The sequence below is a fragment of the Aphelocoma coerulescens genome, chromosome 1A, assembly GCF_041296385.1.
Source record: "Aphelocoma coerulescens isolate FSJ_1873_10779 chromosome 1A, UR_Acoe_1.0, whole genome shotgun sequence".
NCBI classification, from domain to species: domain Eukaryota; kingdom Metazoa; phylum Chordata; class Aves; order Passeriformes; family Corvidae; genus Aphelocoma; species Aphelocoma coerulescens.
Genome location: NC_091014.1, coordinates 23,605,871 through 23,631,161, shown reverse-complemented (window position 1 = coordinate 23,631,161; position 25,291 = coordinate 23,605,871). Strand labels below are relative to the sequence as shown.

At 39.2% G+C, this 25,291-nt stretch overlaps 1 protein-coding gene across 2 annotated transcripts in view; it reads right to left on the bottom strand.

Annotated features, from left to right (window-relative positions):
* Window positions 1-4,945: 4,945 nt before the first annotated feature.
* AASS (aminoadipate-semialdehyde synthase) overlaps window positions 4,946-25,291 on the bottom strand; it is a 30,436-nt gene continuing 10,090 nt past the window's right edge. For both annotated transcript variants that reach the window (XM_068996485.1, XM_068996476.1), the window contains 11 exons: window positions 21,872-21,993; window positions 19,540-19,669; window positions 17,911-18,021; window positions 16,530-16,638; window positions 16,000-16,140; window positions 13,965-14,132; window positions 11,737-11,832; window positions 9,751-9,866; window positions 9,489-9,577; window positions 8,987-9,163; window positions 4,946-7,473 (listed from right to left, as the gene is read on the bottom strand). In XM_068996485.1, the coding sequence (XP_068852586.1) occupies window positions 7,355-7,473; window positions 8,987-9,163; window positions 9,489-9,577; window positions 9,751-9,866; window positions 11,737-11,832; window positions 13,965-14,132; window positions 16,000-16,140; window positions 16,530-16,638; window positions 17,911-18,021; window positions 19,540-19,669; window positions 21,872-21,993 (1,378 nt within the window). In that variant the 3' untranslated portion in view covers window positions 4,946-7,354. The remainder of the gene's footprint in view (window positions 7,474-8,986; window positions 9,164-9,488; window positions 9,578-9,750; window positions 9,867-11,736; window positions 11,833-13,964; window positions 14,133-15,999; window positions 16,141-16,529; window positions 16,639-17,910; window positions 18,022-19,539; window positions 19,670-21,871; window positions 21,994-25,291) is intronic.

Genomic DNA, 25,291 nt, shown 5'->3' with positions numbered 1-25,291 from the left:
TTTGTCACTTTATACAGTTTATACAGTAGCTATGTAGAAATATTGAGAGCAGAAATACTGTTCTGGAGTAAAATGCACAGAAAATAATGGACCTTTTCTGAGGTGAAAACTAAGCATGGAAAAAGACAGGCCTGATGTGGGCTTGGAGATTTTAGTTGATTGATTCCTAGAGTAGGCATGTGTAAGGGAGCTCAGTGTGTCAGCAGATAGATCTAGACCTCCTCAGCATTGTGTGATTGAGGATAGGTGGAGCCGCAACAAAGCCAAAATGAATTTAGATTTGGAAGAATCTAAAGAGCAGAATCTTTAAAGAATCCTCATACTGTTGACACATGAGTGTGAAGGTCCGACAAGGAGACAGACTGGCACAGAATGTCAAAATAGCTAGCAGTAAGGCAGACTTTTTCATGCTCTTGTCCTCTTTCATTACAAGAAAAATAATCATATAGACAAAACAATGTATCACAGAACCACAGGGATGGTGTAAGTTTGGAAGGGACCACTGGAGGTCATCTAGCCCATGTAACATAGCGGGGTTTTGTAAAACTGTGTTATAATATTAATGTGCTTAAATTCTCTTTTACTTTTGACACTTTCTTTCTAACCACAGCAGTTCAGTCCAAGAGGTTAGGGAGTGGTTGAGTCCATTGGACTTGGGACCCTCGACGTTTCCCCTTCCCCATCCACTGCATGCAGGATGATTCTCCTGTAAGCCCAAAGGCCCTGTGCAGGTCCAGCCAGGGAATATGCAGTGCCCATGTTCCACACAGGGAGACACGTGCACAGGATGGTAGAAATAGGATTCATGACACAGAGAATAGGACTAGGATTTAAGAAGGAGGCAGGACAGAGGGCCATGGTCAGGCACAGGGCATGAATGGGTAAAGGGTCTGGCCAGCAGCCAGCACATATATGTAAGCACCTTTTACCCCTCTTCTCTCCTTGTTCCTGTGCTTAGAACTGCTCTCCTTAGTGCCTCTGTTTCTCCAACCATTTCTATCCCTTTGCAGATGAAAAAAGTTCTTACCTAATTACTTTCATGGGTCTTAGCTTTGTTACGCCATACCCAAGCGTGAAACCTCAGATGCTGCTGCTTAGATCATCTCGGCTATAATGGTGTTATCCAGTTCCCTGGTATTTCTCACATCACAAGCTTTTCTTTCCAAAAGGTCTCTAATACTGTCCCTGCTGGGCTCCGTGGGCTCCCGCGTGCCCCCACAGACGCACGGGTGGGTTCAGTGTTACAGTCGGTAGCAAAGAGCCGAGAAGGGCATTTGTGTGCGTTCCGGCAGGAGCATTTATTGCTGCTACACTGCCGAAGGGTGCAGACGCAAATACCAACATGATCCCGAAACTCACAGTTTTATCTGGGGACGGGGAAAAGGCGGGATCAGGGAACGGGGACCAATGGGGAAGCTCTGGGGGAGTGACGAGGGGTAGAGGCTGAAGCCAACCGGGGAATCCAAACTGGGATAGATTAACATAACAGAACAAGCATCCTGGGAGAAGCCTTTCTGGTCACCCTAACATAAAGTGGTTCTTGTGGTACTAGGGACTTGTCTTACTGAAAGCTCTCTGTCCCTTGTAATGTATGTTCACCGGCCACCACAGCTCTCCACCAGAGCTTGGCCTTCCCTCACATAACTCCCCATTAACTGCCCGTGTAGCACCACAAGACTTTATGGCCCACTTCCTAACTCCTGTTAGCTGCTCACTCTTGCTCTCTCCAGCAAGTTTCTCAGAATTTGTGCAGGTAGTTGAGCCTTGGGCCAGGGGTGCCAGCCATGTGCCCGTAGATACAAGTATTCATCTCTAGTTCAAAGCCATAATTAGTTCATTAAATAATTCAGAGGCTACCTACTTTCCTGGGCCAAAACATCTTTATTCAGGTTTTGCACTTTTTTTTTTTTTTTTTTTTTTTTTTTATCCTGTGGTCCTTGCCATGGTTGCATATTGGCTACTACTGAAGTTCAGGAAGAACAGGACTGAGATAGGACTCCTAAGTGCAAGCAAACATGCAATGTATCCTTAGTGGAGTTAAATGCCTTCAAGAATAGGATCTAGAACTATTTTCTTATTACATTTGTGGAGTTGGGGAGTTGACAGGAGTTAAAAATGTGCATAACAGGCTCATTGCCCCAAGTGATGGACATTTTTGTAAGAATTACACATACATATTTTTCAGAGTGTTCAGGCACAAATTTGGTGCATACAAATGTGTGCAATGGTTGTGCTTTGAGAAAGGGATTATCCTCTTTTTCAGGTGGCCTGAGGGTTCCTTACTACTTCCTCTGAAGCACTCAGATTTGCTGACACACTCCATTTGCACATCTAGGCTAACAAGGACAGCAATATTATATACTTCCCCCTTCTCAGTCAAAAATTATAGAAACAGTTTTTGATATCTGAATGTCTAGGGGTGTACATACCAGAGAGGTTAATTGTGATCTTATGGCCATTTGCAAACCATATTCCATAACCTTATTAGCAGATACTATACTTCTGCACTTCACCCCATTAGCACAACAAGAGAAACTGTAGTGCTCATGTGCTACTTATTCAGCCTTTTCTTCTGGAAAACTGGCTTATTGCCTCACATATCAAATAAAAAGCATGAAGGTGACTTCTGCTAATTTATTTACAGGTTCATATAGTTGTAGATACAAAGTAATTTTTAGGCTAATTAATTCGGTTTTTTCAAGCATCTGTGGACCAAAAGCAAAAAAGGAATCCTCCTTTCTAAATTCCCATCTTGATATAACTGTTCCTTTCAACCTAAATGTTTTGCAGACATTTTAAAATTGTAATCCAAGGAATCAGCTGTCATTCAAGGTTTCTTCCAGAGATGTTTGTAATCACATTCATCATCTTAGCATGCTGACAAGTTATTTAAAACATAAATGCTTAAGATAATCTCTTTACTCACACATATTGGTTCTGATCTAGAAAAAAAATAAGAATCATAAAAAAAATCTTCTATAATCTTTAACTGTGATGGATTACAGATTTTAATAAATGCGTGTCAGTTCCTCTCTCAGACAAAGTCCATATTCTAATTAATTTTTTTCTTGTAATCCAAGCTACAGACTCAAAAGACATATAGCCTGCTTTTTCGAACTGGGTCAAGTGTGGAGAAGATGTTATGTATCTCTGGCAAGAAGTAAGATATTAATAAACAACATCAGGTTAAGCTTTTTTCTTTACATAGCTGTAAGTTATGTGTGACAAGGAAAACTTGATTAGTGATCTTCCTTCTAAGAAATCAGAAAAGAGTTGAGAGTTTAAAAAAAAAGAAGAAAACAAGTAATTTACTATCACCAACTTTTTAGTGATTGTGATGTGGAGATTTAATACCTATGGAAAAGCTTTACAAAAATCAGCAGTAAGTAAGGAACAAAAGTCATAAAAACTCATCACTATCAGCACCACAACAAATTAGCTCAAGACCTTAGTATGGACTTCAAAAATCAGTTGACAAAACTTGTTAGCAATGTTTTATCACAGTGCTTTACCTAGCTTTACAGTTCTTTGCTATGTCCTAGGATAATGTGTGTAATTTCAGAAAGGTTGAAATTCTCTGTGATAAATGCTTACTTCAAGATGAGTTTAGCAAAGTTAAACGCATTTCTCTCTCATTCTGGAGCATAAACAAAGCAAGGCTGGGGATGAGAGGAGCACTGTTGTCCTGTTGGGGTTAAAAACAGAAACAAAGGCCCCACTGCTACCTGGAGTCTAAGGTATCATAGGTTACAGTCCTGGTTTTCACTCCTTTCCTGCAGCAAGGCCCATGTCTGACCATCCACTTGTCACAGGTTTGTGCTTTGGTGGATTACGGTTTCAAAGGGACAAGAAAGAAGGGAAGTCTCTCTCACAATATTTGGCCACATAATGTCTGACTCCCCTCCATTTCCAAATTGAATTCTTTCCTTTCGAAGCCAAAACAAGTGAGGGGAAAAAAAAAAACCCTTCTTATGGAATGGAATTCTTATGGCTTGTGGAATTAATTCCTTTGTTTCAGGAAAGTCACAACCTGTACATAGTAGTTTAGTAAGAATATATTTGAGATGGTATGATTTGCCTTGATAAATTCTGCTAGACACTCATAGCTAAATTTCTTTTTTTCTCCCCCTCCTCTTTGTAGTTTTCCAGCCTAATCACAACCACTAGAGTCCATTTTTTCCCCCCTTAAACAGCTATTTTGCTATGAGCTTACACCCTTTTCTGGCAGTGTCACTTTTGTACTCCAGTCCCTCCAAGGGATATAATTCTCACTTGTAGGAATATCTGGGGCTGAGAGCATGCAAAACACAGAGGCAGAGAAGTCAGTCTGAGTGTAATGGGGCTCAAGCACCTCCATCTCAGAAAGAAACTGTGATCTTACATGTCATGAAGGGCTGTCAATAGCATAAATTCCAAAATGAAAAAATGAGAGACACCCAGTGAAACAATCTGTTCCTTGAAGCCCCATGTGAACAAAGAGTTTAAGAGCCTGTCAGCACAGGCAGTGGTAGCAGAAGCCATGTATTCAGCTGACCAAAGTCCTCAAGCTGAGACAGGCTGTGAGACACCAAGGTTTCATGCCTTCCTGAGGCACAGGAGAAATCATACTTCTGCTGTTCTGTAGCTTACCACTTCAGTAGTTGTCCTTATGCCCAAGAAAAAAAGTGCTAAAAAACCACAAATCTCTTAAGATTATAGATGAAAATTATCTAGATACAGATATACATACATATATATATATATATATATATATATATATAAATATAGAGATGGGCATGTTTAAACAACCCTTGAAGTCCTCTCCTGAGTCTAGCAAGCAGTATGCAAAGGTATTTCATGCACATAGAAAAGTCCATGTGTAGGCATCCTTTCAATATAACCATCTATGCCAAATCCCATTCAGGTACATATTATTGGACTGTAAAGATGACATGACAACAAAACAGAGGATTTCAGATTTATTTTTCAAGCAATATTGTGTATAAGATACAATTATCTTTCCAGTAATATGCAAAGAGAACTGAGAAGTATAATCTTCATTAAAAAAGATAGGCAATAAACTCATTTAAGTCTAAACATAGAAAACAAAATGCAGCATTGCACTGGGAAATAGAAATATATTCCAATATAAAGTTTTTCAAAAATAGTACCAGTGCTTCTTGAAGAAAACACTGCACTGCTCATTCTTTAATGCTCGAAAAATATTAGATACTTTTTTAAAATTCTGATTTTCATCTCATACTGCAGTTCCAAGGCAGAAAAGCAAGTATGGTGCATGCATATAGACAGAGGCACAACTCCGTGGTTGTGTATTTGTGGGCTAAGGAAGGGAACAGAGAATTCTCAAGTAAAATCCTGGTCTCACCAAACACTGTACTGGAAGGAACCAGCAGAGACAAGTATAACTTTAAACCTTAGTTGTAGGCCATTAATGTACCTGGAGAAGGAGGAGGCAGCAGAGAGCAGAACATTCATTGCAGGCTCCATCCTTACCCCGGCTGCATACACCAGACAGACAACAGACCAACAGCCTGTAAGGTCAGTGGGAAGCAAAACAACTTTGTGGAGACAGGATTTTGTGTGATATATGCATGGCACTGTAACAGAATCCAAATATGGCATTGCATTACAAAAGCAGTGGTTCAGTATAAAACGTCCTTCTCTTTCACAGTAACACTCTGCCCTTCATTCTCCATTCTCCCTTTGGCTCCTTTCACTTAACTCTGTTGTGGTTGCTACTTCATTGCATGTGCACAAAGAAAATCCAAATCCTGAGTAGCAAAACTTGGAGATCAAAACTTGAATTATTGTTATGGCTGCTTTTCCTACCATGCAAAATGACACCTGGAATTCCAGCCTCTCAAAACTGTGATTACAGCACTGCTTCTCAGGAAGGAAAAGGCTGTGCATTTATCAGCAAAGTGCACTTGTGAGCAAAGCTGAAAGCAGACAGCTTCCTGCATCAGTATTCAGCTTTAGAAAAGGGAAGCTCTAGGCAGCTGCACAGGTACCAGTGCAAATACAACCTGCCCACAGCATTACACCTCACAGACCTGACTGGTGAAGTCTAAGCCATGCTTTAATTGAAAGGTAGTGCAGAAATCCCTAAGCAAAAGCCAGAGAAGCAGCCCTGAAACGAAAGGAGGCAGCTGGTGCTATGTTGCAGAGAAGCTGCACTTGGGCTAAAGTTCAGTTCTGGACTGATGTGGCTAAACTGCAGCTAGAGCAGGGCTGACACATCTGTCAGCACAGCACTCAGCAGCAAATGAGCTGTTACGCTCCATCAGTCTAAAGTGGCACTGTATTGAGTAGTAGGCATAGGTTCCCAAGTGAACGCTTCAAAACCTTGAAGCTAACTCAAAAAGTGGCAATTTAAACCTCTAAACCTAGTGCATTTCAAAGCTGCATATACTACACAATGTATTCCCTTTGTAACAGTACTTAAACTGGATGAGGCATGCAGTATAAGTGGGAAGAGTAAACATGTCATTTGGAGCATCTTCTAGGCACATTAACTGTGTTGTATTTCAGATTGCCCTTCCTAGCTGCAGAGCTCAATGCTAATGTGCTCTCTCCACAGCACAAGGCAACATGTAACAGCAGGTATTTCAATATATTGCAACCAGCTTCCACTCTGTAATAAGAAAGGGTGGGGGGGGAAGCTTGCTTTAATCTTCTTCCCTCCTCCAATTAATTTAAATTTACATTCATTATAAAGTGATTAAAAAATATTAAGATCTAGGTTTCAAATGTTTAAGAACGGAACATTTTCAAGATTTAAAAGGATCTTATTTGTTAGTAGTGCAGAATTTCTAAACTATTTTTTGCATATTGTTATTGTGAAAACACTCATTAATATTGCTAAAGTGAAAGGGACAACCAGACTTAAAATTTAAGTATCATTTTCATCTCCATTTTTTGGAAAAATTATTTTTACCACATGAACAATCAAACTTCATCAATAGAGTTCATTACCCAGACTTTTCCACCACAAAATAATCCACTATTAGATTTTTTTCAGCTTAAATTTGTCACAATAATAACCCTATACACTGAGAAGATAAACTCTAATAACAAAAAAAAAGCCCTTCTGAGATATTGTAGAAAAAATAAAAGGAAAGATCCGATTGATGCTGAAACATGTACATGAAAGATTAACAATTTTAAGAGGAAAACATCACCATTTGTGAGTATCTACAGTTTCTACCTCAAAGCCGGGTGGCAGGTTTTATGGAAGGCAACGTTTGCGTATGAAATGGCAAGTGCTGCCTTTAGCTGGTCCAAACTGAGATTCCAGAAGGGGAGGTGGGGGAACCAAAAAAAGCCAAAACTTGATTAAATCCACTGCTTTCAGTTACTGTTTGATAATGCTGTGGGTACTGTACAGAATGCCTTCTGCCCGAACACGTTCAAGTATTGGCCCATAAACATTCTTTGTCAGAGGTATGACCATGCCTTTGGAAGTTATTTCACCTGAAATAAAGGTATTAAAAAAACAGTGTTAGTGCTCCACTGGGTTTATTGGAATGGCTTTGGTAGCTGCACAGTGGGGCTTCTGTGGGCAAGGTGGGAGCTGCTGTGCTGGACACAGTCAGATCCAGGCACAGGGAAGCACTGAGTCCCTCAGCCATGGGTGGGGCAACTCAGGGAATATTTATTTAAGAAAGGGCAAGGCGCTGAACAGCAGTGAGGAAAGAAGTGTGAGAAACAGCCCTGCAACACCAGTGCCAGAGAAAGGGAGGGTGGAAGTGCATCAGGCACTGGGGCAGAGATTTCCCTGCAGCCCCTGGTGGAGATCCAGCTGGAGGAGAGGAAAAGCATGAAAAAGGAGCAGCAGAGAGAAGCTGTTACGGACTGATCACAGGCCCCTGTTGCCCAGCCCCCTGCACTGCTCAGGAGAGAGGCAAGAGGCTGAGAAGTGAACAGAGAGTGAATTTGAGCCTGGGAGAGCAAAGCAGGGAGAAGGATGTTGGTTTAGTTTCTCTCTTTTTTTGCATTATTCAAACCTGTTTTAATTGGAAATAAAGTAAAATAATTTTTCTTTCAAGCTGAGCCTGTTTTGCCTATTACAGTAACTGGTGAGTGATCTCCCTATCTTTATCTCAAATTAGGAGCTTTTACATCTTGTTTTCTCCCCCTGTTGAGGAGGAGTGAAAGAATAGCTGAGTGGGCATCTGGCAACCAGCCAAGGGGAACCCAGAACAAATGCAAAGATCAATATGCAAATTATATAAATTTTGATTTTAAAAAATTTTTGCATATATTTACATGTGCAGATTTAAAAATCCTGGCATTGTGTTCTCACACAGCCTCAGTACTGTATCAAAGAATATGGAAAACAAGTTTGAAACACAGTGGTATACACAGCTTGAACTTAATTCACAGAACTCTGAAACTGCAGTTTGATGAAAAGTATCTAAACTTCAAAAGTGTGAATTGTTTTTTTTAAAAAGAACAACAACAAAAAAACCCCCAAAGTTTTGCTCATTTCAGTTAGCCAGGAGAAGAAAGTTCTAAAGATTAAGAGCAAGGAAGGGGAAATCACAGTATTTCTTTCAACAGTGATGGCTAGGAGGAGTTTGACTGCTTATAACAACATGCTTAGGTAATATGCCCCAAGCCTCAAATTTCATCAATCCAGAAAGTAGCAGTGGAAGTTGCTAGTTTATTCAGCATAGGTATAGGTTCACTGTAGCATAATCAATTATAATTTATCACGCTAAAGGTTTCCTCTACACTAGTGTAACATTTAATATTAAATGACTTTAAAATCTTTGTGGATTAAGCAGTAAATTAAGAGTTGTCATTGAACATCTGAACATCCAAACATGCAGATTAAAAATTCCTGTAAAGAAGACAGTCAGAGTCTGACAAATTTTTAAAAATATACATAAATATACTTCAGAAACACTACATATTTACTTTCTAGAGGCAGGAAGATACAGAGGATTGAAATACAGTTACTGAAGTTGGAATAGCCACTTACCATCTAGAACCATTTTAGCAGCAATAGCCGCGGGGTATCCTACTGTTTTAGCCATTGCAGAATATCCTTTGTTATCCCCATAGACAACCAGATCAATAAATTTGTCTTCCAAATGACCAGAAGGATGCCTGAGACCTATTTCACTTCTCATAACAATCATATCTCTCTCTCCAGTGCCTAAGAGAAAAGCACACAAACTATTCGTTACTTGTATTTCAGCCACATCAAGACAAGGTTCCTGAGGAGCCAGGCACTACACATTCACAGCATGGATGTCATGGAAGTGACTGAAGGCAAGGACTATTAAGGAGCACAAAATACTAGGATCAAACTAAAAGTGTAACAGGGAAAGAAAAGGATAAATTGGGGAAGTAGGGGACATCACAATACATTAAAAAATGTATCATGAAGGTTTATTAATGAAGGTGAGCAAACAAATCCAATTAAGGCTTATAAAAGATATTGCCTTGTTCCATTCAAACCCATGAAAAAGAACACATACCAAAGGGCAGCTTCGTCTCCATGTGCTTTGCAAGAGCCCCTACAATGGAATCTGCTGCTGGAACCGGTTCATCTCCCAATAAACCTAACCTGGCAGAAGAAATGAGAATGTCTTATATCATTGCCTATCAACAGTTTCATCATAGTTTTTTAATTTCCACTTGTTCAGCATACCAGTTTAACAGTCTCAACATGAACCAAAATGGCTGGAATTGCAAACATTTCTTCTTTTTTTAACTTTAAAAATCATTGGAACATTTTACCATTCCACTGCTTCCAGCTGATTTTTGTCCTTTTCCAGTTTGCTAAATACAGCTTCTTTAAGAACATGGTGCTCAGCAGGTGACTTAATTCCAACCAGTTTGCACATGAGTTCTTTCTGTGTTAAAAAAAAAAGGTTCATGAAGGCCTGACATCTCTTCCCACTCCATCTCATTCAAGGTTGTTAAGAACCAGCTGCTCCACTAAGATCTGTTAAAATTCAGGACTTCAGAGAAGACAGGTTATGTGTACAGGGAAAGTGAGAAAGTTTGAGAATTTTAATCACAGCAGGTGAAAATAGGGCTCATCTTTTCCTAAAAGACTTTGTACCCCACCCCTCAGCTGCTTCCCCCTACATTTTAGTTTTATCCCTTCCTCTGGCAGCAAAGAAAGAACATAGAAACTTGCATAAACAAGGGACACTAGGAGAATGTTAGGATGAAAGAGAAGCCACCTGGAGACTGACTGAGTCAAAAACTTAAGAGATAGGATATCTTTCAGTTGGTTTACAAACGGAGAATGTCCCTTTCAGAAGGAAGAAAACAGACTGATGAGATGAACAAGACTCTGGCAATCCTGGGAGTATTACCAAAGAGCTTTCTCACTATATTTGTGCATATGTGAAGGCCATTTTGTGCTACCTAGATGCTAATTATTTCTTGCTTCATTCACAGCAAGGTGGATAATAAAGAGAACTACAAGCAAGATATGAAACAAGCAAGAACTCCAGAGTCCATTTGGAGCTCAGGTTAGCCCATATCTTCTACTTTCCTGGTAGAGTTAATAAAGGGAAAATACCAAGATGTAAAAACATCACTAACAAAATCTTTGCTGTGAGAATGATACATTTATAGCTATTTCTACAGATTACCTAACACTGTATTCTTATCATAGGCTTGAAGAACTGGAAATTCCAGCCATCTTTACAAAGAAAACTTGAAAATATCAACCCTAAAATTGAAAGTAGACCAAAATAATCTCAAAAAAAAAAAAAAAAAAAAAAAAAAGAAAGTAATTCCCATATGGCAGCCCAAAATCTCCTGGAGTTTGCTCACCTTCCCAATACTGTATGTTAGTCAGAGACAAGAAAGACTGTGCCCTCTTCACCTTCTACCTTCTTGGCTCTGAGAACACTCATGACATTCTTAACTGGAAATAATGACATCATCAGAAAAATACTGTGTTGTTCAAAGACCATCACACAGCACAAGCCTGCTGGTTTTCTCCAGATAAATGCTTAAAAAAGCACAAATATGAAGACAGATCTGAGTTTTGCTCATCTGAGTAATAAACAGTTATTTTCTCTTTCTTCCCTTTTGTGTTTGCAAAAGGGAAGAAAATTTTCTCAGAAGACAGAGAAACAGACCTGACAAGTAATAAGTCATTTGTCAGTGCAGCTCTGTTCACCCCATACTGAAATATGAAATTCCCTGTTTGTCCACAGAGACAACCAAAATGTTGATTGTCAAATGTAACACCAGTCATGCCTTGGCTGAGATAAATATAAATTGAGGCACACAAAATCAAGACAGAAAAGCAACATAATAGAAGACCAAAAAAATGCTTGTACAGAATTTTAATAGAAAAAAAGATTTTAATATGCACAATCTCTTACTTCTTGATGCCCTAAAAAAAAAAAAACTTTTACACTGAAGATCATGAGCCAGTAGCAATATGGACACTGCAAACTCAGACACTGAGTTGACTGTGACTAACAAAAAACATAAGAAAATTCATAAAAATATGGCCATGGCTTTGTCTAGCTGAGTCCTGAAAACGTCCAGTGACAAACACTCCAGAATCTATCAGGGAACCTGTTCCAGCACCTTATTACAACCCTGCTGAAGAAAACTTTCCTAATTTCCAGGGGGAAAAAATCAAAGATCAGGATGCAATACAAGATTCCCATTGCTAAGTACAGCCAAGTCTAGCAATAAGAAAACCATCAATAAAACAGAGGAAAGAAGGCAGAGTATAGAGTAACTCACCCAGGTTAGAGGTGGTGTAGTTGACCTTAGTAAAGGATAAGGATCTGGGTTAATTAACCCTAGTTTTACAAAGCCTCCCATAGTTCTGGAGTATCCCTGAAATAAAAGAATAACACCATTAGATATAATAATCACTTGAAACTGAGGTATTTCTCCTTGGTTTGAATGTAGTGATAGACACAACCATGGCAGTGTTAAGTCTTATTCTCTTGGGAAGTCAGCCACAATAACCTGATGCCAGTGAGGTGCCACAGAGTGGTGTCTTCCCCAGCCCCTCTCCACCCCTTCACTACTTTTCAATCTTTTTTAATGGCTTATTCTCTTATCAATACTTCCATGGCAAGTACCATTGGTTCCTGAGATCAAAGGGCTCAGCTGGCCAGCAGTAGTTGACACCCCAGCCCATCACTACAGACAGAGTTGTATCAGCCAGCTGGCCCATAAACGAACTACTGAATACAGACAGCACAAGGCAGAACTCTGCTCACCAGTTTCACACCACTGGGATTGTGTGGACATCACATTGGCTGATTTTAAAGATAAGAATCCTGGGTGTTTGATTCTCATCTTCAGGAATATCAGACAGACAAACAGCGGTAAAATGGTATTTAAAATAACTGCAAAGCTTGCATTAGGCTGCACAACAAAAGAAGTCTCAACTGATTTCTGCTTACTTTGGTTTGTATCCCATTAACATTCCCACACAGCTGCTGGATACCTGAGAGCACTTACATGCAAAGTGACTAGAAACATTAAAAAGCAGAATGGAGGAAATAAAGCACCTGAAAGAAGACTAATTAAATTAGGAGTCACTTCCACCAGCACTAGGTTATCAGCTCAGATGGCCTTGCAGTGAGATTCTTCTGGGTGATACCTCTTTTTAAACTGACTCCATTAGCTATCTAAACTTAATCTCCAAAAAGGCACTTTCAGGAGATGACTGCCTCCTCAGTGAACAGATTGCTTTCTGGTCTGCAGCACAGCAGCATGTGCAAAGGGCCAACACTAACTTCTGCCCTGCTCAGCACTCTGTGCTGGCGTGGCAAACCCTTCCCAACAACCCTACCAACATCACCCCAGCCCAAAGTGCTGGCCCTGCTTTGGGGGTTAAGAAAACAGCACTAACCACAGAAACAGCATTCTTGCAGCACACTGACAACCCCTTGGCTTGTCACCCTGACCTTTTGCAGTTCCTTGTGTTAACACATACAAAACAAGAAAGTTTTACCAGGCATCAAATGGAAGAATAGATATTGTCATATTAAGATTTCATTATGAGATAGACGCCTCCCACATGTTTCTACATTCTGAAAAAGAGATTGTATCTAGACTGACAAAAAGAGAGCTATTACAGATTATAACCCTTTTCCCCCCATCTGGCCTTCCATCTTCTTCCATGTTTTCATCTAAGCAAGCCTCCCTCCCTCCCAGAAATAGAGAAAAAATTCTGTTGTATTGCAACAGAGGAATTAAGACAAAAAGGACATACACTTCCTCAAGTTATGGATAAATAACAATAACTTAAACCCTGACATAAACCTTAACAGACATAATACAACATCCATAAAAGCTTTTTCAAGCCTTCAATATGGTTTTAGGTTTATTACTCCTTAATGTATATTGACTGAAAAAATAAAAGAAAATCTGAAAGAAAAAATGTTTTGTTTTGATTCTGCTTTGTACACCTAACGAAAGGAAAAGAGTTGATCAGTTAGAAGGAAAACACATTTATCTCTTAACATTTTACTTAGCTGACCAAAATTATAAAGCTTCTCAAATTAAAGATTTCTGGTTACTTAATGAGAAACGTCCACAGATTGATGGAAAATAATAATTTTCTGTAAAATTTTTACATTATGTTTTTCACGGGAATATAAGAAAATGGAATTATTTCATTTTTAAAAATCCTCTATTGATCTGACACCAGGTACAGAGCCAGAATAAAAAGAACACAGACTATGCATGACAACTGGCCAACTGTCTAAAAACAAATAAAAGTCTTTTTCCATTTTGCAACAAAAACCTGTTAAATACAGCAAGTAAAGCTACATTTAAAAAGAATTAGATAAGTGCTTTCTGTTATCTCTCAGCTGGGATAACGGGGACCTCATAAATAGCAAGTGCAGAGCCATAAAGGGCTGAGATTTAAATACACAGTTTTCTTGAACTTTACAACATTCATCTCTTGATGAAAACAATAATTACTAATGATAACACCAAGAACTTACTTTGTATCTTAAGGTGCCCCTCAGTAAAGTGCGAGCTGTCTGAATACCATATGGCTCAGCATATTTTGTGCTGTCTCTGTTAGGAAAACCTTCAAGGTTTAACCCTGGGAAAAAGTCCATTGGAGTAACAGAATCCAGTAACGCTCCTCCAGGTGGAATATTGATAATCTAAAGTTTGTGAAAGAACAGCAAATATTATTTTGGTGCAGTCTTATTCAACTTATTTCAGAACAGAAAAGATAAAGTATGCTCAAAACCAGGAAAAACATGTTTGGTCTTGCAAGTGCAAATAAAGACCCAATCTAAATAAAGCAGTTGCCCAAGCCATTTAATCATATGTGTGCAGGAAGAGCATGCATTGTGTCAGCCATTATTAAGCAAAGGTCTAAAACAAGCCATGTTCTTCTCACAAACACTGTTAATTCCTGTTGCACTTATATTAAAGTGGCAGGTTCCCATTTCACTTACATTAATGGCATTTTGGAGCATGCCCCAAACTCCACCAGTGTAAAGCGAGATTCTGCCCATGAGCTCCCTGCATTTTTGTCAAATAATTTATTACCTTGTTTAGGTTTCATTTGGGTTTTTATATATGGGAGAGAAGGAAAATAAAAACAGAACAATGGGTGTTTGTTCATTCTTTTAAAAATTAAAATAAATCAAGTGATATTACACAGATATAACATTACTGCCCATGTGTATCTTTACTTGAGGCTGCAAAGCACAGAGAGAATTCACCACCGAAGGAAAACAAAAAAATGGGTGACTAGTTCTATTATCACTCCCAGCCACAGCCTTGAACCCTGCTTCGTTCAAGCAGCTAAAGCCCAGATCTGCTATGCAGCATCAATACAAACTCATTTTCTGATTTTTAAGCAAGGGGAAGAGGTTTACTTATAGAAGAAATACTAAAGCAGTGAAGCCTGCAGAAATGCCGAAAGGCAAGACATTGTGTGAAAGAATCCTACACAATGGTCAAAGACATAAGTATTTAACGGCAAGGAGGAAAAATTGCAAAATTTACTGACCAGCTCACCTAGTCTTCTCATAATAAATCATTCATATGCATGCTCTAGTTTTTCATAGCAATGGCTGATCCAGCTCAGAATTAAGTAAGAAATATTTTAACATTTTCCAAGAATACTTTTCATCTGAAACTTATACTTTGCTGCTTTTTAAATAATGGTCCAATGTAAAATTCCAGAATTTCTCCTTTCTTACTTCCATAAGAACAGTAGAGCACCAAAATGTCATGACAAAATATTTTGGAAGATTACATTTCAAAAGATTTCTAAGTTTTTGGAGATCAAAGAGTTTTAGGTAATTACCTAAACTTTACAGTGGTTATACAAGGCAGTCTCCTTGATAATTGCAGTAACTACTCTGAGCAAGTTAGAGTGGAAATAGATAGGAAAGAAGAAACGTGATAGTGGCTTGCAATAGCCTTGCACAAATCAATTACAAAGTTTCCATAAAACAGAAGCAGTGACATTTATGAGGTTAAGCCTAATGACAAACAGCAAAACAGAGCTTGTATAAAATACACCAAAAAGCATTTCATAAAACCCACTCAGTGGGTTACTGGTATTACACATTTCACCAAAAGAAAAAGGAATCAAGGGTTCTGCTATGCACTGTGCAAGTACAAAATGAAGCAATTTGGGTTATGAACACAACTAGATAGGAAAGCACTCTCACCTTTGTTTCACAGGGCCAAAGACAGGGCAATCAAGTGGCAAAAGCAGCACCCAAGGAATGGAAACTAAACCCAGAAAAATCAACTCCAATCCAGTGCTTTAGCCATTAGAACAAATTCCTTCCTGACAATCAGTTTCCACATAGTAAGAATTAATGTGGCAGCGACCAGGCATCATCATGCTCCAAACATAGGACTAAGTGATTTATGCAGCTGGCTTAGGCAACTGACTGCCACTGGCTTGAAAGTAAACACAGCATCTTACAAGTCCCGATTCCTTCCTTAGCCAAATACCACCTTTTTGTCCGGTTTTAAATGAAAATGTTCACGTTACTTCACCTCTCCATCTTTTAAATACGTAGCAGGCTGAACTGTATTCAGCAACACTCCTTGTGGACTCCAGCTGAACTTGTATCTCAGAGGATTGTCAGAGTGCTCTGGAGCTGGTAGGCCACCGCAGAAAGAAGTGTATGATATAACCTGTTCGATTCATCCACAGGAAAGAAACAGTGAAGAGAAGACAGATCAGGATGCATACAGATCTACCCTGCAGAACCCCCATCAGTTCTGAAAATTTCTGTTGACATTATCCCCAAGATAATGGGGGCCAGATCAGAAGAAACTACAGGGGGGAGAGGAAAACTACAGGCACTGCCTGTAAAGGAAAGAAAACCAAACATACACTGGGGCAAGGCCATCTTAGTTGGCTCACCAAGTGAATTAGTAGCTATGAAACTCAATGCATCAGAAAAAGTAAGATGTCCAGAGTCTGTTATACATCAGTGATGTGCTCAGTACCTGCATGGTGTTAAAAGAACAACTTTACTAATATAATCTTGGCAGAACTACACACTACCAGCTAACCTTACCGTAGCACCAACTTCCTTCGCCTTGTCAATACATTCCATTGCCAACATGTGGTCAAGACCAGGATCCAAACCCATTTCACTGACCACTGTAATACCAGCAGCTTCTACACTAAAAACAACAGAAATACAGAGCCATCAGAATATCCACTATTACTGGCCTTTTATTCTGTAAATCTGCCCAACAAGGGCCCAGTGAACCTTCCCCAACACAGTAAATTCTGGGCTCTGCCCGCAGCTTGTGGGAAAAAAAGAAACAGAAGCAGATGTTAAAACCTGGACAGTGACAACAGACTAATAGCCTTTAACCTTTGTTTCTCTTATTTCTCTGCAACACCTAGATGTTGGTGGAAAACAAAATTTCTACCAGATACTCCATATCCCACAATCTCCTGGACAGCATTATAAAGCAGGAAGGTAGTAATGCAGAGGGCAGCACAGAGCTAGTCATAATTGCCCTAAAGAGCTCCTACAAGGAAGAGAGATTAAAAGGTCTACTTCCCAAATTACAAGTATTTGGAGGTTTTTTTTCCTAATAGTTGCCTACAGTACCAGAGAAATTCACTTATCACCACAAATTTATTTTATTTTCAAAATCAGTTTGTCTTTTGACAAATGAGAAGTGCCCTTGCAAAATTTCTTTCTTCCTGAGAAAAAATTACCTCAGTAAGAATGGTAGGAGAGGCCCCCAAATATCCCTCACTTTCTGCAACACTGGTTCTCTACCTGTCTAGCTTTTTCTGTTTTATCTTTTGTAATGACACAGCATGTACAATTCTCACTTCACTTGAATGCACTTCAGATTTTCCAGTACTGTGACTGAGAGGAGCACCTAGATGAAGCTCCATGCTCAAAACAACTTCCAAGCATATAACAAGTACAACAACAGAAACATTAGAGTAGTTAGAGTTGTTATCTGAAAATAATACAGTGGGCATATCCAAAAGAAGAGCATGAAGGAGGAGATTACTGTAGATCCAACAAGCCAAGAGTAAGTTTTTATTAGGGAAAGGCACAGGATGACAAACAAGCTTGCTGGTAGAGTAGGACAGCCCAACTTGAAATCAGCTTGAAATCAGCCCAGATCAAACAACAGGTCTGAGGGAAAAGGAAAAGGCACATTTACATCAGGTAGTTGGATACAGGCAGAAAAATACATTGCATTATTTAGAGCATTAGTCTCACCAGGTATGCACTCATTCCTCCACTCTGCCACATGCACCTTTGGGAAAGTTACTTGGTCCTCCATCACAGAAAGGGAAGCAGAAGGAATGCAGACAGCAGTAATTCACAATAAGTGTTGCAGGTGTAACAGACTGAAAAATATTCAGATAATGCACTAAAGAAGGAAGCAACACCAGGGAGATGCTACTTTCACACCTACCTCTCCTGAAGTTCTTTCATGGCTGGTGTTAAGTAGCTGGCTGTTACCAAGTTCACTTTGTTGTCAATACATTTCTTAGCAACAAAAGGATGTGCTGAATAAGGCAGCAAACTACAAATGAAGGAGAATCATGCAACATCAAAATACGACCAGTTACTTATCCTGTCACTGGGAAGATGCTCAAATGTTTGTTGAATGCCTACAAAAGAGCTCAAGTAATAGCTCAAAAACACAGTCATACCTGCCTTGCCCTGAGCAGTTTCATACCTATGAAAGTGAAACACTACCCTATCGGGACAGCATTGTTGTATGCACTCAGAAAAGGGCACTGAACAATAGGGGAGTCATTCTTGAGACAGCATCTTTTGTCACACTTCTCTGTAAACCACAAACCACTGACCTCTTTCCAAAGACATCTAAACAAGTATGCTAGAGGTCTAGAAGATGCAAAACTGCAAAACCATCCTTGAGAAAGCTTGCATTACAAAGATCTTGGTGAAGCACTTTGTGAAAAGCATGCTCTACCTGGAACGGAAACAACATTCATGATAGCCGTGGCAAAAGAAACAAAATGGCAAAGACTATGAAGCTCCTTCCCTGTATCAATATCTGGAATGAGTTCTTTCTTAACGGGATATTCAGGAGAAAATACCAAGATGTCAGAATTTTGCCTCCTCTTGTGAACATGCAAATTTGACCCCAGGGTCACATATGTTTGTGGATGCAACTGACCCTTCATACTAACAAGGGAGTCCATTTAACTGGTAAAGACTTCTGAAGAAATCAAAATCCCTTTTAAAGTTCTGATGCCCCACTACATGAGAAGGCAGCAGCCAGTTACAACTACTTACATGTACAAATATGACCCCACTTCTTGGCCATTAGAAAAAAAGTTACCATGTAATCAACTAGGAGAAAGAAGAAGCATGATTTAGGGTTGAGCCTTGTAGGAACCCAGAGTGCCGAGAATATTTCTCTGCCTGTTTTTAAGGGTTCTTACCCCCCTGAACAACACTGTTTTAACCTCCAACCTTGGAAAAAATTACCAACGATCAGACAGGAACTAGAAAATACAGTGGTGTGAATTAGGTGATAGACTACTATGTAAGATTGTCACACGGTGAAAAATTTAGAGGTTTTGGGCTTCTCTTTGTAGTAAATAGATAATAGTAAAAAGTATCAAAATGGAGGATTGTTGTTGTTCTCTAAACCTTCTTCTCCTTCTTCTACTACTCCATGTTCTGCAGTAAAAGCAGTTTGGAATGACTGGATAGAGAACTCCGCAGTTCCTGACCCTGTTACTGGATAATTGGTAGGAAAGTGAAAATAATGTACGTTTTTAGTAATCGTTGGTTAAATTATCTTTAAAAGACTGTGTAAATCTTGATAATTAGAGACTTCTCTCCTGCTTTCTGTGCTCTGTGCTGTACCTGGGTCACTCTAGTGGCTCTGTTCCTCTGATAAGACTTAATAAACAACTATCCAGCAGCATTGAAACTCCAGGAAAAGTCTTGGTTTATCTTTGAAACTCCTTGCAAGGACTTTTAGAAAATTCTCTCCCATCAGGAGGGATTTGATTTATGGCACCGTTCAGTGTCAAGCTTATCATGTTTTACACAGAATTCTGACCTGATCACAAGGTTGTGTTTCTTCACCAAAGAGGACAGCTCTTCCTCATTCTTAAGGACATCCATATGAACTGGAGTAATATTTCTGTACTTTTTTGTCAGTTGTTCAAGTTGTTCCTTCATGACAGATACTGTTTTAAAAGTAAAACAATAAACTGTTACTTAAAGATGAAGCCAAGTCCAAAGCACACCCATGTATAATTGTGCTATATTTCCCAAAGAGAAACAGTTGCACGCATGTGTTTCTTCACTAACAGCTGAGAAAAAAATCAGGCATTTAGTAAACAAACGTGTTCAAAAAAACTTACTCAATCCCTCATTCCACATAGCTATGCATTCATAGATAAATCTCTGTTTCAGTACACTTTAACAGAATTCCTATTTACAGTCAAGAACAGCTTAATAGTCTAAAGCAAAATCAATTCACATCTACCACCATTTTTAACATGACAATGATAGAAACATTAAGCTTTAGCTTAGGTCAAGTGCAAAAGTTCCAGATTCAAACAGACTAGTTTTAATATTTACCTATGGCTTAGTCCTACCAATCTCAAATATGATATTATAACTAAAAGGGATAAACCCAGTCTCTGCCTGCCTTCACTTCACTACCCTTGTAAAGAAAACAGGACTGAAAAAGACCCATGAGAACACAACCAGTATTTGCCACCTCTGACTGGTTTCCTGTCCCAGCTCACCATGCTGCCAGCACAAGCCAAAGAGAACAAAAAAGGAGTGGCCAAAGAAGACAGCAGGTGGGGCACAGGCTTCTGGGGAATTAAAAGCCATCTGCACTTACCATTATAAGGAAAGCAGAACTGAAAAAGAGAACCACAGTAATACAACCAGTATTTGCTACATCTGACTAATTTCCTTTCCCAGCTCACCATGCTGCCAGCACAAACCAGAGAACACAGCCAGGAAAAAGGAATGGTCGAAGAAGGCAGCAGGTGGGGCACAAGCTTATGGAGAATTAAAAGCATCTGTGCCTCTAAGTTAGGGCCTTATTTCCCTATGGCCTTTCCACAGTCAGTGGGAAATAAACATTACCAGAGGGTGATTATACCCTACTAATCAAAGTGTATTGAGGGAAAGGGGCTAGGCAAAATCATCTACAAATTCAAACTAAAAAAAGTTGATTGCATTAAGGTTTCCCAATTTAAATTTTCATCATTTGGATTTAAAGTGATGTAGCCTAAAAGTAGGAAACCAAGCATGGCACTGTGTTTTGTGTTTTCTACACCTACTTGCCTGCTGTCAAATACTAAACAAGTAATATCTTCATGTCTCTTTCCTTCCGTGCTATTTGTGTGTGTGTGCTGTAGAAACTGCATGTTTTTAAGCTACTCAGATAAGAGGCAATGTTTGCTCAGTGCTTGGCAAAATAGATCTTCCAGTTCACCTGGTTTCCCTTCCTGCCACTGCACTGCAGGGAGTGGAGACAACCTCTGTAGTAATGAGGGGATGGGCACTGCATATTGTTGTAATCCTTCCCTCTTCACTACTTCAGGCAGCGCTTACAAGGGTGCAGCTTTCCTAGATTTCCCCTCTTCTTCATAGTAAATCTTTTTTCCAGGGGTTAAAAATACTATGGTTATCACCATGAAGGGTAGCAAAAGCAGCCAAGTATGAAAGTAGCATGAAGGAAAAAAAAAAAAAATCGAAGCAATAACAACAACAATCAACAACAATAAAACTGTAAGTTTTAAGGGAAACCACCTCCCACAATGTATCTTTCAGGCAATAAGGCAATACAGCCTGAGTTTTAAATCTGAAGTCACAGAATCAGGGTAAAGTCATCATTAAGAGGATACAGAAAAGGATTACTGAGATGCCCAGCCTGAAATATGCTACAGATAAAACCAAAAGAGAGGAATAAACAAGTAAGCATTTAGTGCTTATGGAAGAATCAGGGTCTGAAGTTTTATTACCATGACACTGGTTATAAGAACAGCTGTTACTTCACTCATACAGATGTCTATAAAAACATTTTCATCTCTTTGTTGTGTGAGGCTGAAAACACAGCAAAACACCAACAAAGTGACTGATTATCTACAAAACCAATCCCCAGCCCAAAGCAGGTTAGAAGGAAAAATACTTCTAATTTCCCTACAGGTTACACATGCAAACAGTTAACTTTTAACATGGCTATGTCCTTTTCAAATCAATTGTATAAATTCAAAATGCTCACAAAGCTACAAAATCCTTTTCTGCTGTGCATAATAACAAAGATTTTCTTTATCTGTTCTCAGAGCCACATCCATTTATTATTTATGAGAAAGGTTTTGCCACAGACATAATAGTGAAATTAAAACAAACAAATTCTTACATACCAACTGTGATGTCAATGTTGGAATCTCTAGTGAGATATTCAACCACAGGCCCAGAAACATAGCCAGATCCGAGCAACAAAACCCTCTTCTCATCACCCATCTTCAGTGCCTGAGCCTGTTCCCTAGAAGGTGTTACAGGCAAAATTTAAAATGACACAGAAGGAAACTGTAAGCAGCCAAGGTTAACAGAAGTATTATTTTAGTAGGTCTACAAACCAAGAGCCCTACTCAGACCAAGAGTCAAGTTCCTAGCTATCTGATCCAGGACTGTCTAGCACTGCTTCCGTTCTTCTGCTGCATAATTTCTAGTTTGTTTCATGTAACATAAACACGACCAAGTCCATTGACACTCCCACTGCTTCTCCAATTGCTTCTAGCTGTTCATCAAAACTTTCCTCAGTTGTATTTTTCCCAATGGCCAAATTACTGTAACCTGACCACTTGAGGACTACCAATGTCGTGTCAGGCTGTCAGAAAGGGATTCCAGGCTCTGCCTTGCTCCCTTTCCATCACAGGTTACTGCTAAAGTACACAAAAATCATGCTGGTGAAAGCATATTTTGTGTAAATTACACTAGGTTCATACTAGTCCTTCACAGGAATGTGATAGTCAATAAAAGTCAAATAAAAGTTAATGCCCAACTAAGAAATCAACACTGCAGACAAGGACTCAGATTTCAAAACCATCACAGAGTGTTTCAACCTAACTACTATTACTCTCATAAATAAATTTAAGTAGGTCTTCTGTTGACTTTCAATATAAAATGCATTCACATCAGATTCTGCATTTCTTTCTGCCAACCAGAATAATGCACTTAACAGTTGTTTAAATATGCTCTCAGAAATGCATAAATTATAGTAGGAATGCACATTTTGGTTGTTTATAATTATTTTTCCTTTTAGCTTAAATTTGCATTAAGCTGTAAAGTCAGGATTGTGAAACTCTAACATATGATGACCACATAGATAAAAACTATTTAGCAAATGTTCCAGTTTGGCCAAATTTAGAAATATATCCTCTGAGAGAAGGCACAACCACCCCTCCCCCACCAGGTTCGGGGAAAAAATAAATTTTCCTCGAAGGAAAGTGAAGGAGATAAAACTATTTATTTAACAAACACACGGGAAAGGAAAATAATGCTAAATAATAAAATCTCTTGCTGTGGAGAAAAAAACCTGGGAAAAAGTGTCAGAGTCGTCCTTTGGTCTCCTTGGAGCTGGGGCTTGGCCCAGGGCCAGGCCCTCTGTGCCCAGTGGAAAGTCCTCCTGATGTGCTCTGAGGTTGAAAAGCAGTCCAGTAGCAAAGGGAGACAATCCAAAATCCCAGGGAAGGAAAAATTCAACTTTCAGTCTCTCTCCAGAGAAAAGGAAACTGAAACAACTGGCCAAAAGCTGACTGGAAAGCAGCAAGCCGGGTGCTTCCTCCCTCCCCTGCCACAGCTGGGCAGAAACTGCTATCTCTGTGTGACCTTGAACAAGCTGCAAACTGCTTTGAGAAAGTTTTGCTCAGTTTTTCCTTTCCCCTCTCAGGCTCAGTTTAGAGGCATAGAAAGGCACAAAGTTAATTTATGGGCACAGAGCAGCGACATGGTATACACATCATAAAGTCACCCCAGGACAGCAAATAAAAAGAATTCTTAGAACACTTCTTATTTTTGAAGAAAGCTGTTTTCACTGCCCTACTGTTTAATCTAATTAATGGAGAATGAGGTTTGGCTTTATTTATCCCATACCCTGAAAATAAATTTCAATAAATAGATAGGACTTTCAAAGATACAGTCTCATGGGAATCTTCATAAACATATAAGCAAGGTCCTCGTTTCCCCTTTGTCCACTAAGAGTTTATACCAGCATCGCAGATTATGTCTCATAAAGAATCCTGACCTCTAGCTGACGATGTCCACTCTGCTGAAACCTGCTGACCTTAGAAGAGGACCAAACATATGTCTACTAAATAATATTTGGTTCAAATGTTTTCGAGGCTTCTCATGGCATCCAAAAGCCAATGTTGTGTTTTTTCATTTCAAAAATTGCCATAACAGTGATAGATGATGTTGAAGCTTCCCAGGGCAATCCCTGACAGCAAGACAAGAAGACTGTTGCCCAACCTAAAGCATGGCAGGAAGTATCTGAGTACATTTAGGGGCACAAGGGCTCAAACAATAGCACTGAAAGACTACTCTGAGTGAAGAGAGTTAAATCAATACCAAATACATCTGTATCATCTGTCTGAAGCACATTCCAGCCTACTGTATCAGTACTGTAAAGTTTGAATTAAATCCCAAAAATTTCAGATGTTCCATCCTCCTTCCCTCCTATTTCAGAGACTTTTTTTAAAGTCATTCTTTTCAGATCATTAAATCTCTATTGTATGTATCAATGTATCAACTCTCTAATCAAAATTATTACTATAGATTACTGGAAATTTTTGCTTTCATAAAAATTTTACAGATCTGATTTTTTCAAAAATTAAATCATTATTTAATACACTCACAGAAAGCCTTCTAAGACCATCATATCCTTTCATATGGCAACCCCAAGGACTTTCCTCCTCCTCCTATCAATTCTAATAGAACACCTTCCATAGCTGTACCTTTATGGGCAGGGGAAGAGAAGAATTCCTCTCCATGCTTTAGGGAGCAGAAGAGGTAGGGAGTGTTAATGAAGGGAACATTCCTATATGAAAGCAAGCTGGATTTTGCAATCCATTTGTAACATTTATTAAAAACTTTTCTAGTGTCTAGAATGAAGTCACACTTGAATCAAACACTGCATGTTTACTCTAGGACAGGCAAAAACATGAGGTGCCAAATGACCCATAAAGTATGGGAACAGAATCTACACAGCTCCAGATTATGCCTATTCCTTATAAATGAGTTTAAATAATTCAGTTACATTAATCTATATACAAATAACAATAACATTGTTAATGTGATGTGCCTTTGCAGCTGTGGGTGAGAAAGCAGTAGCAGCCAAGAAGCCAGTAAGGGTGCAAAGATGTAGATGAGTTTGTTTGGTAAATCTAATGGCACCCAAGACAGTTCAGCTCATACAGTCTGGCTGTTCTATGTCTGAAGTACTGACAGACTTGAAGAACTATTGGCAATTAGTCTAAATAGAACCCTCCAAAACTAAACTGGACACCACACAGTACTTTGTTAGAGAGAAAACAAGCCACATAACTCCTACGGGCTCTCAACGAGAGCTAAACCATCTCTAGCTAAACCATCACATCCTAAGCAGTTAAACCTGCTTTCATGTGCATCACCTCTGAAGTTGGCAAAATAAAGGAGGGTATTAATAGCAGGTTCTGCTTTTCTGACAGCTAAGTGAACACCACCAATGGACAAATGAATATCACATGCAACACACAGATCTGCAGAAATATCAAAAATCTACCCACAAAAACACCTTTGGGAAT